This window comes from Diabrotica undecimpunctata, chromosome 7 (assembly GCF_040954645.1).
Source record: "Diabrotica undecimpunctata isolate CICGRU chromosome 7, icDiaUnde3, whole genome shotgun sequence".
NCBI classification, from domain to species: Eukaryota; Metazoa; Arthropoda; class Insecta; order Coleoptera; family Chrysomelidae; genus Diabrotica; species Diabrotica undecimpunctata.
Window position 1 is genome coordinate 45,762,470 of NC_092809.1, and position 18,223 is coordinate 45,780,692.

The 18,223-nt window shown below is 33.7% G+C and overlaps 1 protein-coding gene across 1 annotated transcript in view; it reads left to right on the forward strand.

Annotated features, from left to right (window-relative positions):
- Positions 1–17,950, forward strand: part of LOC140445282 (uncharacterized) — a 100,814-nt gene extending 82,864 nt beyond the window's left edge. The window contains exon 3 of the mRNA XM_072537212.1: positions 16,600–17,950. Coding sequence (XP_072393313.1) covers positions 16,600–16,617 — 18 coding nt within the window. The 3' untranslated portion in view covers positions 16,618–17,950. The remainder of the gene's footprint in view (positions 1–16,599) is intronic.
- The last annotated feature ends 273 nt before the right edge of the window (positions 17,951–18,223 follow it).

The window sequence follows — 18,223 nt, forward strand, 5'->3', positions numbered from 1 at the left end:
AAGACAAACAATTTTTAAACGACATCTTTAGCGATGAATGTACATTAACATTAAATAATAAAACAAATGTTTAAAATTATAGGATTTGGTCAACAAGAAAACCTGAGAAGGTATTTGCAAGTAACTTTCCTATTTTACATGCATGTGTATACTTGGCTTAACGTTAAGTGGCGAGATCGGGGATCTAGATTTTTTATTCGTTCTTAATTAATAAATATGTACAGATACAATTAGGAATCATGGTCCCAGTTTTTCCTTAGAACTATAACTTTTTTAAAATCCTTTGAATTGTTGAATGACTTGAAATTGAAATTAGAGTATCTTGCGCTAAATAAAAATCTGGCCGTTCTCGCTCTATCGCCTGTCTATATAAAACATGATTGCTGATTTTTTCTCAACTAAGTACATTTCATTAACTTTATTACTTTTTAAACAATAAATCGTAAAATAAAAATATTGACCATACAAATTTAAATATCCAACTTCATTGTGACCGAGAGCAACCCGTTATACACATTCTGGACTAAGTGTTGCCTCACTTTTCCAAAAACACTTTGGCAAATGCATTATATTTTTGCAAAACTTTGGTTTTTTGTTTAATCTGTAGAATAATAATTTTAACATTAGTTTTCAATACAAATTTCAGTTCTCTACAAATAGTATCGCATGACTTTTGATGTAAAATTATTAGGTAAGGAGCAATTCAACAGTTTAAAATTTTATATCGAGTTTCCTATGACCCCTTTGATGATTCACCACCCAGTATATATATATATATATATATATATATATATATATATATATATATATATATATATATATATATATATATATATATATATATATACTAATTAAGATATTAATTGTTTGTGCTCATTTTTTCTGTCAATAGATCTACCATAAGTTAGGAACCATTTGTGAGCATAAATCCTGTCAAACATTTTATTAAAATTTCTAATTCTGTCACCTACTTGTGCACCTGTCATTAACAATAATATTAATGAGCAATTACACAACCTGTTATCTAATTTTTAATGAATGTTGTTGCTGGAGCAAATCGTTAATTCACGATGTCGTGGTTATTCACTTAACAGATTCCCACATTAGCATTTTTATAGATGTATATTTTAATTTTATCATGATTGAAACGCTTAACTAATTTCATAGAAAGTAATTTATTTTTATGTTTATATTGTTGTGTAGGACACATGTTTTGTATTTGGGCGCTACATAAATATTGATTTTGTGTTCTGAGAATTTCAGTAAAATAATATTTTCGGATTATTGAGAACGCTATAGTAGATTTTTTTATTTCGTTTATTGTGTCTCAACTACTCGTACAAGGTTATTGACACTGGGTGAATTTTGTTACCATATTTTACATTATAATTTACTATAAAGAGAATAAAACAAAAGTAAAATAATATCACTAAATTTTGTAATACAAATTCGTTTCTCAAAGGAAATCTATTGCATTCTGAACAAGTTCTAATTGACTGAGTATCACATTTTTGTAAGACCTTGTATAAAGTATTTTTTTTTTGTTCTTATTTGTATTTGACATACTGTGTAAGAATAGGTTGGACAGTTGATGATTTATTACACTTTTCACAAACAGGTGATTTCTCCGAAGAAATCAAGTATCTATGTGTAAGCCCTGTGTGACCAATTCTTAGCATGCGAACGATTAATTTGTCTCTTCTTATAAGTTATGTGCCTGAAAGGATTCGATGGTAGGTTGTATTTTGTGTAGTTTCGAGATTAAATTCTTCCATTGGTTTTGTAACGACTTTTTGATTCGGGACCTAAATAGTGGTTTTAGATCTGATGCTAGTTGAACGGATTTGAAGTCTGATTTGGTTGTAATTCCTTATTTTGCAGCAGTCTCATTACCTAAAATGCCAACGGATAAAGGAATCCTGATTAATGTTATGTTTGTTCCAGAAGAAGTAAGACAGTTTGTTGCTTTATGTATAGCATGAACTAAAGGATGTTCGAAATATATATTTTTAATCGAGTCGATGGATGACATCAAATCTGTACATATTGCAGTGTTCTTGACTTTCGTTTGGTTACATAAGCATTTTAATGCTTGGAGGATGGCGTGCAACTCTCCCGTATGAATGGAGGTGGATGGTGGAAGGCAGAACTTCTGAATGTTACTATTTGCAGTTGTTAGAGAATATCCGACACCTGTTTCAGTTTTAGATGCATCATTGTAGAGAATCCCGTCATATGAGTTTGTGTTGACCAGCTCTAGTAAAGATTTCCTCAGAATTTGGCTGTTGCTTTCATTTTTGTGATAATTATTAAGCGAAAGATTAATTTTGGTATGTTATTAATCAAAGGAGGAGTTGATGACAGTAAATGAATATCTGTTACTTAAAAGGCAACAGGTCGTAAAAGGGGATGTAAAATTTGAGGTTCTTCTTGATGTGCCTATCCGTTATGAATGTTGGCGATCATCATGGCAATCTTTATCTTACCTGAAGCAGCGCGGAAAAGCTGCACAGATGTTGTATTGAACCAGATTCTAAGGTTTTTTAACCAAGATGTTCTTTTTCTTCCTGGACCTCGTTTTCCAAATATTTTTCCTTGCAGGATGGCTTGAAGGAAAGCATATCTGGATTAATTTCGCATAATATGTAGATTTTGTACAAGAATTGTAGATTTCGAGATTTGATCTCGGTTCTTATTCATTCTTCTGAGGACCTCCTCATTTGTGACTCGGTCAGTCCACGGAATCTTAAGTATTCTCTGATATAGCCACATCTCAAATGCTTCCAGTTTTCTGCACATATCTTCGTTTAAGGTCCACGATTCAACACCATAAAAAAGGACAGAGAAGACGTAGCATCGCAGCATTCTTACTTTTGTATCAAGAGAGAGGTTGTGACTCTTGAAGAAGGCCCCCATCCGATTGAAGGTGGATCTAGCTTTTCCGATGCGTGCTCTAATCTCCTGGTTGTTGGTCCATTCTTCATTTATTATGGTAGTTGTAGTGCGTCACTCTTTCTAGAGGGGATTGATTGACGTAGAGTTGACCTTCTTTTACCCTTTTCTTACTTATTAGCATAAGCTTTGTCTTAACGATTATATTGAGTCCATATTGTTGACTGTAATACGTGATTTTTTCATAAGAACTTGTAGGTCTTCTAAGTTGTCCGCAAATACTATGTTGTCATGTGCATATCTGATGTTTAGCCGGTAACCATTTAGTAGAATACCTTTTTCAGTTTAGTGCAAAGCTTTCAGAGTACAGATTAAAGATTAGAGGAGACAAAATATTTCTCCAGAGTTGTATATGTTGTTGAATATCTTTGCGATTATTGCTATTGATTCGTTGTCCATTAGTTGTCCAAATTTGAGGTAATGTCTGGTATTTCTTAGCTTATATATAGTTAATTAGCGTATATATCGGGTTGTTTTGATTCGAAGACACTCTAAAAAAGTATGTCAGAAGAATTTGTTGTCCGCGAAGCGAGATGGAAAGTTCCCCTGTTTCAAAGCGAAGACTTTCGGCGGGACTGGATCTGAGAGCTCCCATGTTGAAACATGGTCACAAAAAAGTAAAAATAATCTTACGCGGAATACTTAAAATTACATGGACCGAGCAAGTTCTTCTTCTTTTTATGTTACTTTCTGATAGAAGACTTCATATCATCAATGCTGTTCTAACCTTATTTAGCACTATTCTAAACAGTTCGTTGGTAATGCAATCAAATCACTTCCTTATGCTTCTTATCTAAAACATTCTTCAGCGGCTCGGATTCCTTGGTCATTCGACCTTTCCTTATTATATTTCATCTTATCATATTATATTTTATCGAAATAAAAGTAAAAGTAAATAAATAAAATTGAACGGGGAGGAAAAGAATTACTTAAAACTAAAAATACAAATTTAAAGTATTTATTAATGATATGCTTCTAAATCATCATCATATAACGGAAGTCCTACGGCAATTGCCGCTTCCCGCATTTCAGCCTCCATATTTTCCTATCTCTCCAATCTCCCTCTTCTAAGCCTCTAAATTGCATTGTTTTTGTAATTTCTCTTCTCCAGGAATTTGGTGGTCTTCCCCTTTTCCTTCTTTCTGGCGGAACATACATTAAGGCTTTCTTTGGCCACCGCTCCTCCTCCATTCTCATCACGTGACCATACCATTGTAATTGCTTTCCTTGTATTCTATCTGAAAGAGTATCTCTAAGTTCCTGTACGGTTTCGTATGTCCTCATTCCTGATTCTTTCCATTCTCGATACTCGACATGACCTTCTAACATAATCCATTTCCACAACGTCTACTTTATCTCGTTCATTCTTTGTCATCGTCCAACATTCGGCACCATATGTGGTAATTGGTTCTACAATTGCTCTGTATACGCGAAGTTTGGTATGCATCTTTATTTTATTAGACCACAGTAATGAATTCAGTTTTCGGATACATTTTTTCCCTTGGGTTATTCGGTTTTGTACATCTATCTTAACTCTGTCATCTGCTGATATGATGCTTTCTAGATATTTATACTGGTTGCAGCCTTTTATGACTGCGTTTTCAAGCCTCAGATCTGTGGTATTTCCTCCAATTTTTAAATATTCTGTTTTGCTTATGTTTACAGTAAGCCCCCATTTGGTATATTCCTCAAATAATTTTCGATTCATATAATTTATATCTTCCTCATCGGTTGCAACCACCACCTGATCATCTGCAAATAACAATGTATACAGAGTTTCTTGTCCCACTTCGATGCCCATAAATCTACATTTATTTCTCCAATTCCTCAATGCTTCTTGGACATATATTTTAGAGAGTGTCGGTGACAAACAGCATCCTTGCTTTAGGCCTTTAGTGACTTTAAATTCATTTGAGGTTCTGGTTCCAATTTTTACACAACTAACTGCATTTTCGTACAATTTATATATCGCTCGGATATACGTCGAATCCAATCCGGACCTTTCGAGGACCTCAAACATTTTCTTTAACGGGACACTATCATATGCTTTCTCAAGGTCTATAAATACCAAATGGGTCTCTCTACTTCTTTCGACACGCTTTTCAATTATTTGTCGTAGGATAAATATATTATCAAGGCAGGATCTCCCGGTACGAAAGCCGCTTTGTTCTTCAATATCTTGTATCTGTCTTTCAATCCTCTTCTTTAATATTCTGCCGTACAACCGGCCCACAGAGCTCGTCACACTAATACCTCTATAATTGGAACAGTCTCTTTTATTCCCTCTCTTATATATGGAGCTTATATAAGATTTATTCCAATCTTTAGGAATTTCCTGGTCTCCACACATACATTTATTGAAAAGGTCTACTATTAATTCTAAAAGTGCAGTCGGCCCATATTTAACCAGCTCTATGGGAATGTCTCCAGGCCCTGCGGCTTTTCCGTTTTTAACTTCTTTTAAGGTTTCCATCAATTCAGATAATGTTATTATAGGGATTTCCTGTCTTTCGTCTCTGTTGTCTATTAATTCCCTTATCTTTTCCCATCTGTAGTCTACTCTATCCTCTTTCAGCAGTTTCGTATAATATTGTTCCCATTCATTTAACTTTATGAGAGAAATGTTGTCTTCATTTTTCTCATTTTTCCTAAACTGCTTTAATGTTTTCCAAGCTTGTGCCACTTTTGTTCCACCCATAAATCTGTCCAGTTCATCACACTTAGCCTCCCAGTTTATATTTTTTGCCTTATCCACGTCTTTTTTAACTTCTCTATTCCATTTAGCGTATATTTCTCTGTCTTGAGGATGTTTGGATTGAAGCCATATATGATATGCTTGTTTTTTCTTGAGAACTTTGCTTCTAAATGCAGCATATAAAAAATTCTCCACTATACTGTGCCATCGTATGGCACCATATATATAACAAATAATAGGAAAATACCAGGCTGGTTTCAGAGGTGATAAATCGACAATATATCAGATTGCAACTCTGAGACAAATTAAAGAAACACTGGAATAGGGCATAGATACTCATGACGTATTTATAGACTACAAAGCAACTTAGAAAAGAAGAGAAATGTTCAGAGCAATAAAAGAGCTAGGAGTACCAAATTAGCTGATAAATTTAACAAAAATAACTCTTAAAAAAATGAATGTAAAGTACGAATCCAGGTCTAAACCAGTAAAGTCTGAACCTTTTAAATAAAGTAACAGTTAGACGCTCCCTTCTGTATAGTGTTCAATCTGGCTCTGGAAAAAGTATGTCAAAAACCACAACCTCCGGTTCAGTATGTAACAAATTAGTGTCAATTCTTGCCTATGCTGATCATATCAATATTGTTGGGAGAACGGAAAATGCTTTACAAGAGACGTATATTTTACTAAATATGTGATACAAACGAATGGCTAGAAAAAGTGTCGTATCTATTCTCGAGTTCTTCAATTTCATGACACTGTTTGGCTAGATGTTGACTCTTTGCTTCTCGTATTTTACATTGAAATTTTTTTGGGTATACTTTTATAAAGTTGTTCGTTGTTTTTATAAACCCTGATTGAAATTCTCACCAATATTTTGCAAAACTAAATTTTCATTCAGTTATCTTTGAACCGTTTCATTAACTTTCTCGTATTGTAGTTGGGGTATATCAATATTTTTGCGAGACTTATTTTTGATCACCTTTTTTAATTTTAATTGAGTTACAGCTACTATGGGGTTGTTATCAGACCCAATATCAGCGCCTGAATAAGTTTTAGTTGATTTAATGCAGTTTCTAAATCGATTTTTTATTAGAATGAAGTCGATTTGGTTTCTAATAATTTTATTCTGTGATTCTGCATTTGACTTCCAGGTGTAGAGTCTTCTCGGTGGTAATTTGAAGTGAGTATTCGATATATTGAAATCGTGTTCTTGTCAGCAATCTTGGAGAGAAATTGACAACGGATAAAAAATGAAACGTCGCCATTTCATAACAGAATAACAGAAAACACTTTCGATATTTTATACCCAGACGTTCGTATAGAGGACATCCTAGAACTTATATATTTAAGAACAGTTTAAGTAAATTCGTCCTGAAATTTACAATGCGCATTTTGATCTTTGCATTTCTGGACATCATTAATATTTGCGTATTATATACAAATCAGTTGCAAATTACTGACCGACCTCCAAATGGTTATTTATATCAAAATTTTTATACAGATTAATAACATACTACAATTACTTTATTACCGTATAAAAAGGTTATTCTAGTCTTTAAGAGAATGAATGAAAAACAATTGTTTGTTAAAAACATTAGATTATGATGTAACAACAGCTTACTTAAATCAGAAACGGACTTAAGGATAAGATATTTCACATTATTTGCCTTTAACGTTTTTTCTTTGATGCTTCCACTTTTCTATGAAAAATGCATATATACTGTTTTTGTATGGCATGTTGAAATTAAATATTATTCTTATATTATAAGTCATTTAAGAAACGAACAGAGAAAAGAGGAAAATCAAAGAAGCAGTTCTCATCTTACTGAACAATGCAAAATGTGTACCAGAAACATCAATAGAATGTTTTTTTATTGTTACATTCCATTTTTACAGTCTACTATATATACAAGTAAATATTGCGGTAGATCTTCTGGCCATACCACAGTGGTAGGAATGCTTAAGGGATGCTACAGCCTGTGTAAGACTTAATGAAGATACTGGGACCTTTCGTATTGAAAGAGGCGTTCGGCAAGGAGACAACATGTCTCCTAAATTATTTACAACTTTGCTAGAATACGCTTGTAAAACAATATATTGGAACGAAAAGGGCATCAATGTAGATGGAAAATTTTTAAATAACCATAAATTTGCAGATGATATCGTTCTTATTGCAGACAGCTTTGATCAGGCACAGATAATGCTCCAAGGACTCCATACTGCCACAAAAAGAGTTGGTCTTAAAATAAATTTTTTAAAAACACAATTTATGACAAATTTAGTCCACAACAAAAACATCTCAGTAGAAGACAAAGATATTGAGCCAGTTGACTCCTATAAATACTTGGGCCATGAGATCAGAATAAGTCGAGACAACCAAACAATCGAGCTGAAAAGAAGAATAAACCTCGCTTGGGCTTCATTTGGAAAGATGAAGGATATTTTTAAGTCTAAGATTCCAATGTGTCTGAAAAGAAAAGTATTTAATCAGTGTATTTTGCCAGTATGACCTAAGGCGCAGAAACCCTAACACTCACAAGAACAACAGTGAGTAAACTACAAGTTGCGGAAAGGGCAATGGAGAGAATAATGTTAGGGATTTCTCTACGTGATAGAATACCCAATGCTACTATACGCAAAAGATCAGGAGTAGCAGACGTTATTGAAAGGATAACAACACTAAAGTGGAACTGGGCAGATCATGTAGCAAGATCAGTTAATGACAGATGACATAAAAAGAGTGTCTACAATGGCGCAAAATCGGACTAAGTGGCAAAGCATGCGAGAGGCCTATGTTCAGCAGTAGACGTTAGAAGCTAGTGGATGAAGTGGTAGGATGTCCAGATCATTGTATCGTGTTTGGTTGGATACATACCATAGCGCTTTACTTATCATACGGAGTATTTTGGCTTGGATTGTTTGAAGTATCTTCATATTTAAAGGTTTACTGCAGCCCCATAGTTATATTCCATATGCCCAAACTGGTATGAGTATAGCTTTGTACAGAAGCAGTTTATTTTCAAGAGATAATTGAGACCTTTTGTTAAATAGCCAGTTCATATTTTTTAGTTGTTTCCGTTAGTTTAAATGTGCGTTTTCCTTATAAGTTTTTCATCCAGATGCAATCCCAAGTATTTGACAACTGGTTTTATGGGAATGGGAGTTTTATTAATAGAACCTTGTGGACATGTAGATTTTCTTGTTGACATTGATCTTCCATCTCTTAAGCCAGTTTTGTAATTGGTCTAAATAATTTTGTATTTTTTGTGATGCTACATTAGGGTCGATATACACTGCCAAGATTCCCGTGTCATCGGCAAAAGTAGCTAAGAAGGTATCATTGCTGGTTGGAACGTCTGCTGTAAATATCAGATACAGAAATGGGCCCTAAACACTACCCTGAGGTACGCCAGATTGTATGATGTGGTAATTTAAGTAGCTGTCTTCAATTTTGAGTTAGAAGTAACGGTCAGGAAGATACGATTTTAGTATCAAGTATAGTTGGTCTGTTCGGTGTAATTTCAGTTTGTATAGGAGACCTTTATTCCATACTCTATCTCTATCAAATGGCTGTTGTATATCGAGAAACACTCCAGCGCAAAACTTTTTTATTATATTTACTATTATGAGGCATTGTTGGATGGTTGAGTGTTCACATCTAAATCCGAATTGGTGTTGTATAATTTCGATTATGGTCATATAGAGTGGTCTTCATGTGACAAGTTCGAAACATAAAACTGAAGAGAGTCGTTTTTTTCTTCATGTAATGCTCTATTTAGTCTATGACTTATCCTGATAAGATACGTTTTATTTAGTGGATTTCTTGTTTGTTGCCATATGCGTCGAGCTCTTCTTTTTCTGCTACAAGTTCTTTTATATGGAGGGGGATATTATGGATTTCTTGCACACTTTTTTGGCATTTTGGTGTTGCTTCCCATCCTGTTGTTTATAAAACTGTTAAATAGTCTACTGTTTTCTCTACCTCTTGGTTTTCTTTTATCCTAATATCTAGTCTAATCTTTGTTTCTGCAGAATTTTAGAAAACATCCCAGTTTGTTTCTTTAGTTAGTTGTGAGTTTGGGTGGTAGTGTTCTCCATATTATGTGTGTGCTTAAAGTTATTATTATTGTGCTGTGGTCTGATGTTAAATCGAAGTTTGACTCTATGGTACTATGAATGTCAGCTATTCCTTTTGTTGTAGCAAAATCTACCAAATCTGGGATTTTGTTGGGATCAGTAGGTCAGTATGTGGGTTCTCCCGTTGATAAGTATCTTACGTTATTTTGTTGAATGTCATTTATTAATGCTCGATCTTTAGGCGTGATTAATCTGGAACATCATGTGGTGTGTTTGGTATTTCAGTCTCCTGCTAATATGAACTTGTATCCAAGAGTTTGTATGAATTCATGATACTCTTTGCTTGAAATGGGATGTCTAGGTGGGCTGTAGACTGACGCTACACTGAGAAAGACCGATTGAGACCATATGCGGAACAAATAGTTGGGGGGTATCAATGTGGTTTCTGCAGGCAGAAGTCCACAATAGATCAGATCTTCGTCTTGAGGCAAATCTTGGAAAAGACTACTGAATTTAATATACACACACATCATCTTTTCAGTTATTTTGAGAGTGCCTATGATAGTATCCATCGAGAGTTTCTGATCCATGCACTGAAAGAGTTTAATATACCAACTCAACTCATTGATATAGTAAAAGAAACACTTAAAGTACAAAGCAAAATTCGTGAAACAGATACAATCCATGTGAGAACGGGCCTACGACATGCCCTATCCTATATTCTATTCAACATCACATTAGAGAAAATAATTAGAGAGTCAAAAGTCAACACTAGAGGAACAATAATAATAAAAAGTGTACAGATATTGACATTTGCAGATGATGTTGATATCATAGCTAGAAGTGAAAGAGAGATGATAGAAGCATTTATTGCGATAGAAAGAGCGGCACAAAACAGTGGCCTAAACATTAACGAAATAAAAACCAAATACATGAAGGCCAGCAAATCGACAGGCCAAAGAACCCTACAGAATCTGACAATGGGAGACTATAACATCGAAAGCGTGAACAATTTTACATATCTAGGTTTACTAGTTACCGCAGATAACAATTTCAGTGAGGAAGTTAGGAGAAGAATACATATCGCTAATAAAACATATAATGAACTAATTATATGTTTTATTTAACATCTAAGATCTAACAACATCACGAGAAAAACCAAATGCAAAATATACAAGACCCTGATAAAACCGGTCCTTGTATATGGATCAGAAACATGAACACTGTCGAAAAGCGATTAGAACCTATTAGGTACGTTTGAACGAAAAATCCTTAGACACATATATAAGGGGGTGAAAGAAAGTGACATATGGCGCAGAAGATATAATTTTGAACTATACACAGCATACAATTAACCCAAGGTCATAACATACATAAAGATCGGACGTCTGCGCTGGATGGGCCATGTTGAACGGATGTTGAAGATTGAAACATCAAAACATATAATGAGGCAAATACCAGTAGGGAGAAGGTCAAAGGGAAGACCCAAATTTAGATACATGGAACAAGTGGAACAAGATCTGAAAACACTTAAGATTACCAACTGGAAAAACAAAGCAAGGAACAGATCAGAATGGCGTAAAATCCTAAAACAAGCCAGGACCCAGAAAGGGTTGTCGAGCTACTGGTGATGATGATGATGATGATGATGATGATGATGATGATGATATACTGTAGTTTAAATATTTCTTTGTTGTTCGTTTGAGGCTCGAGGTCCACAAAACATAATGGTAATGGTTCACGGCTCAATCTGTGTCTGATATTTGTAATGCTTCTTAGCTTATCTGGATTTTCGCTTTTATTTCATCTATCGGAAAAGAGTGATGTAGGTCTCGAATAACCGCTCTGAACGCTCTTTCTTTCTTAGGTTGTTATGTATGGTGGACAATGTTTTTCTCTCGTACGTGATGTATGAGTTTTCTGTAGGATTCAGGTGTCTTTGGTAAAATTTTTATTGTGTTGTTTGTTAAGGCTTTAGTAAAGTAAGTTTCTATTTTTACTGCCTAATCTAAATTATCTATTATTTTGCTATAGTCATTCACGTCATATATAAAAATTGGAGGGGGTTTTGAGATTTGCGGATTTTTATTCGTATCATTTACAGAGTTTTCTTGTGGAAGTGACTGAAACCTATTTGAGAGTGTAATTGGATCTTGTTTTTCTTTTGAATCTTTACGTCTTAGCCTTGTTCTTTTTGATCTTATTATTTACCATGGGTGTATATTATTTTGAGAGTCTTCATGTTCTTCATCTGCGTTCATCTTCGTCCTAATCTTCATGTTTTTTAAGTTTAAGTTAGCTTGAGAGGTTCATGTAAAATGAGAAAACTTGGTTTGTTGGGCAACTGTTGGCTGTACCTAATATTGTTGTTGATAATTATTAAGTAAAAGGTATCATTTGGTTTACTGTTGGTTGATTTGAGCACAATGGTGGAACTTGAGTATTTATTTGACCTACGTGGTGATACGGATGTATTAGGTTTGTAAATGCATTACAGTTGGAAACTGCACTGTAGCGTACTGAAAATCACTTGATTCTGGTCAAGTATCAATGATCAATAATCAATTAAAATTCATCAAATCTCGAGAAGTTTAATAATTAGTTAGCACAATTACAATATCTTCAGAAAACCGCCAAAAATTAATATGTTTCCTGGAGAACCCCAAAATTCACACTAAGTTTGACAGTTATTTTGACAATTATATCAATAAAATGTAAAATGTAATGCTCGTTACCATCAATTATAGTTTATGTTATGTTATAGTATCATGGTTTAACCCCATATAAAATAATATTTAACTTAAACATCCCACAAGAAAACAGTTTCAGAACCTCTTTGTCTTTATGTAGTTTTTGCTTGATGGAATATTTTGCATATTACTTCAATTAAGGAATGCGTTAGTTAATGTTCCATATTTTTAAAAAATATTTTCAACGTCTATAATAGGTGCATAGATCATGATCATTAGTTATTTGGTTTTTATATTTTAATCGTCGCATTTAATGATTACTGCTTAATGGGATAATAATTGGATTATGCAATAAATTTTTATAATAAAAGGTATATTAATATAAAAAATGGTATAATAATATACCTTTTATAAAGGAGTTTTAAATAAAAAAAATTGTGATTCATGGTATACAGCCAGCTACTTGTCATTTTCCTTGTGGAATGCAATAAATGACAGCTGGCTCTAATCAGATTCTTACTTGTTTATTTATCTAATATTGACTATTAAGCATTAAACAGTTTTTCAAAAAACTTTCTATTACGGATCTGGAAAATTGCTCGAGGCGTTTATTATAAAAACGATATATCAAATTATTCAGGAAGTAACAACAGAAACACGTTTATAGTGCGCATTATGGTCTCGATAATTATTAGCAAAAGAACTGTTTGCGGTTAAAATCCATTTAAAATTCAAGATATTCCTCCTTATATCAGACACGGTAGAATAACAACATTGTCCGATTATTCTAAATTACGCATTGTTAATGGTTTTTTAAGCTTTTTGATATAATTGCAGGTGTTACATCATTCTTCTAGTTTTATTGAGTATCATAACAGTGATTGAATAATAAAATGAGATAAATTTTGCGAAAAAGAAACAGGATACAAACAGAAACTGTGTAGACATCCAACCCTTTTTTAATTTTTTAGTAATTTATTTGAAGCAATAAGAAGTCAGGAGACTTCTCTTAGATGACGAGTTACATCATCATCATCATCATCAATGGCGCTACAACTCTTCGTGAGTCTTTGCCGCGTTTACTATTGCCTTCCATGTTTGTCGGTCCTATGCCAGTAATTCCCATTGTCGCACTCCCATTTTCTCTAGATCTTCTTTGACTGCATCTTTCCACCTTTTTCTAGGCCGCCCTAGAGACCTTCTTCCCTGGCCTTTCCCAGAACACATTGTTTATAAGGCGATTGTCGTTATCTATTGTCTGTCGAATCTGAGTCTATTGGCCTTTATATGTCTGACGACTAGATTTTCTTTTCCGAATAGACTCTAGCTCGTTATTGTATCTGCCCCTCCATTCGTTTGTCACGCTGTCTCTGCAAGGGCCATATATCATTCGAAGAATTTTACGTTCCCACACCAGCAATTTATTTATTTCTCTTTTTTTCTATTTTTTTTTTCTCTTTTTTTCTCTTTTTTCTTTTTTTTTCTTATTCTTTTTTGGCGAGTTACGTGAACTGCAAATCCAAAGACACTAGAAGCTATTAGACCATGGTAGGACTATTCCTAACCTTTTATTCCAATAATACATGTACAGTTTACCTGTGAAAAACACCATCTTTTGCACTCCATAATAGAGAAAAGACATTTAGATGAAAGTAGACGATTGCATTTACTTTCAATTAGAGCTCCACCATTGTTCTGTACGTGTTTCGAGAATTCACCTCTCATCAGGAACACTTGTGTTACTTCGAACTGAAATGAAATGCTCTTCATATGTATAAGCCACTGTCCAATAGCTTTTAATACGCTTGTAGGGGAGAGTCGGACAAAACTAAGTACAAGTTGAAAAAATCGTCGTATTTGAAATAATTTTGGAAATAATTTTGGGAAAATAACATATTAATATTGCTAGTTTTAATGCCAGAACCCTTAAATCACCTGAAGAAATGGAAGAACTGGAAGAAGAACTAACTAGGATCAAATAAGATGTCTTTGGTCTTAGCGAAACGAAACTACCAGGAGAACAATGTATAATACTCCATTCTGGACATAATATGTTTCATCGGTTCTACAAAGACTAACATATACATGTCAGTGGTGTAGCACTACTGGCCCGTTAAAGAATCAAACATCTGGTCACAAAAACTGCAATCTCGGAGAGGGTCTTATATATGGTTCTTAAACTATTATAAAGGTAAAGCATCCAAATAATTCAAGTATACGCTCCCACTTGCCAACCAACAGATGAATAAATAGAGAAATTATATGATGATATTTTGACGGCAATGACAGAAAGAGCTCATTTTAATATAAAGCGCAGGTACTTTTACTACCCAAAGGCAAAATGCGCAGGTACTTTTACTACCCAAGGAAGAAGATAAACACAAACTCGGAAATTACAGACCCACATCCGTACAAACTGCTTGCCAAAATAATTACCAATAGACAAGTTACTAGCTTGTTGAACCAGCGGGATTTCGCAAAGATTATAGTACCATAGAACACCTTTAGACAATACGGAAACTTATCAAAAAATGTAACGAATACAATTAATCTTTTCATTTGGCATTTGTGGATCACAATAAGGCATTCGATACTCTAGAACTCTGGGCCATATTAGAACGCAAGGATTGATTCAGATATAGAATACTTCTAAAATACATATACGGCAATGCAACTATACAAATAAACCTAGTAGGAATATTACAAAACGGTGACTAGACGACATCAACAGCAAAAGTGGGGAGAAACTGGCACCCATTAGCCAAAACAGAGAAGAGTGGAGAGCTCATCGGGAGGTCTTTGTCCAGGAGTGGATGCAAACAGACTGAAGAAGAAGAGAATAAAAGAGAAAAAGAATAGTACAAGGTCTGGAGAATTAAACTCATCATTCTTTGAGCCCTTATGAGGGCGTGATAACACTCTAAATATTATTAGCTTGCTGCCTCCATTGGCTGCGATCCTGTACCAGATGAACAGCTTCATCTAGGGATGTTTTTGTTCGAGATCTTCCCCTTTTTCTTCGGCCTTCTACGTTTTCTTCTATTACCAATAGTTCCATAGTCCTGTTCTTCTGACTATGTGGTCGAATTAATTTCGGTTTGCTCGGTTTACATTTTTTAAAAGCCTGTCTTTTAGATAAAGCTCTTTCAGAATTGACAGGTTAGTTCTGTGTCCTCTCCAGGACACGAGTATAATTCTTCTATAGACTCACATTTCGAAAGATTAGATCTTACTTCTATCAATTTTTTGGGGGTCCATGTTTTAGCCGTATATGTAGCAATGGGAAAAATAAGAGCAATGACCAACCTGAGCTTAGTCTTCCTTGTTATTGTTCGGTCTTTCCACATTTTAATTAATTTGGCTTTTGCGATTCAGGCTACTGAGTCTACGCTTGATTTCTGAGGAGCTATCGCCTTTGTTGGTATCAAAATTAAATGAAACAATTTAAAATATACAAATATTACATCCACTCTAAGAACTTATCCATAAGTTAATCTTGATGGTTATTTTTTTCCTCAAAAGGATGACGTAAAGTATCTAGACAAACTATTACCGTAGGCCAAAAATATATGGACAAAAAGACTAAAACTAGAACTTGTATACACAAAACTTTAGCTGATGCCGGGTAAAAAACTCACACCTATTAATCGACAACAAGCTATTTATATAAAAAAAGTAATAATAAGACTCATTTGGCCATATGGATTGCAGATCTGGGGATTATACATGTCTAATGTTATGAAAATACAAAGATTTTAATCTAAAGTCCTAAGAACAATCGCTAACGCTCCTTGGTACGTCCAGAATGATGCCTTGCATATATATCTGCAGCTGCTTATCTCTGTAGAGTACAAAAAAATTCTATCCTCAAAATAGCGATAGATAGAGGAACAATATCCTCTATCTCTCTATAAGTACCTGTGATATGTCTGTCTCTATTCAATACTGCATTTTTACTTTTCTATGGATTTTCAAAAAATCCAGAAATATTCTAGTTATTAATTTTTTTTTATTAGTTTTCGAAACAATTCTATCTAGTTTTCCCGGTTGTTTTCAATGTTTTGTTTTGAAGCAGACACAGAAAAATTGCTCGGTAGCATCTATACCTATATAGTGTTTATATATAAATATAACATAACTTTTTAAATGTACGTATATTAAATTGCATATTTTTGATTTTAGGCACAACAGACTATTTAGATTCGAAGAGAGGGATAAAGAAGGGGTGGTAAAAGGTCACTATGGCTTTTACGACAAAGAAGGAAAGCTACAAGTGGTCCACTACGATGCCCACCCGCATACTGGATTTCACGTTGCAGAAAATTCATAAACAATGGGAAAAAGTAGTAAAATTATTATCAGACTGAATTAAAAATTATTGACAATAATTTTTAATTGCAGAATGTTACTTGTAGAATTTTTATTTTATAAAATGGAAGGTATTAAGAAGGTGAGGGCGAATAAATATACACTTTCGTGGATTTTTTATTAACAGCATAAATATTACCAATGATGTTAGCTTCAAAATCTGCTACCATATTAAGTATTTATAAAATTGCTGACGTTTCTATTTAATCGCATGTCCAAGCTCTTATTTCTTATATCACTTGTTAACTTGAAAGTTTGAAAAGCAGATCTAGCCATTTTGTTCAGGTTTTTTTGACCTGTCGCAACACTCGGTTACTCATAAAGAAGTTTGTTTTCTTAACAATTTGTTTTGGCCTCATCTCAAGTTTTAGAATTCCTGTTTCGTTTCTGCATAAGACTATTTGCCATAGTACATTATGATACATTACTTTCTCGGTTTTCTGACTAAATAAGCATGAATCAAGGCAAATTTTGAACGAGAAAGAGCAAAATCCTTAAAATTTTCAACTAGCTCTAATTCGTGTTGGCCTAAGGTATGATGGCTTTATTCATATGTTTAGTCAAATGAAACAGGATATAAAAATTATTTCACCTTTTTGGCTGTAAAAAGACCAGCTTAATGTTGAAATCATGTTTTGTATCTTCTTCACTTTTAATTAATATATGGATATCATAAGAAGGGAAAAAGAGCTGTGTAACTTTTTTATAGAGAGTGAGTGTCATCTGGATTGTCAGGGAATTTCCTAATAAACCTTTAAACAATTAAATTAAATAAGGCGGGTGAAATTATGATCAAAAACAACCCACGTTTAAAAAAAAAATAGTACTAAAGAACCTAAAAAATCGTAATGGATGGACTAAAGAAAATGCTAACAAAGAGTCTAAAGAATATTACCGAAAAGATAAGGTTCAATATAAAAATATCTAAGCAGAGAATAACAAATTTAGAGTGTGAAATAATGAAACAAATATATGTTGATAGGAAAAGAAGACAAACGAACACAGAAATGTTTCATTACACAGATTAGTAATTTTGAAGCATATCTTAATCCACCAAGGAGTCACACTAGGAAAACTAGAAAGGATAGAGTAGACGAAAGAATTCTAAAGGGGAAAACATACAGCATAAATAAAAATTTGCTGTAAATTAAGACTCTTAAGACTAGACTAAGAAAAAACAGTCATTTTAATGAAAAAAAAAAAAAAACAGGAGGATAGACCAAAATTCGAAAGGAAGATTATTAAAACAATAAACAATACAACCGTAACAAAAGAAGGAGAAAGAAAAATAAAAAGAACTTCTGAAAGTGAAAATGAATTACACTATAATATAAACTTATTTTGCTTAGAATAAATTTTATATATAGGTGCTAATAAGACCATATTCAGATATCTTAAAAAGGATAAACAATTGGACTTCACTTTGGCCTAGATGCAG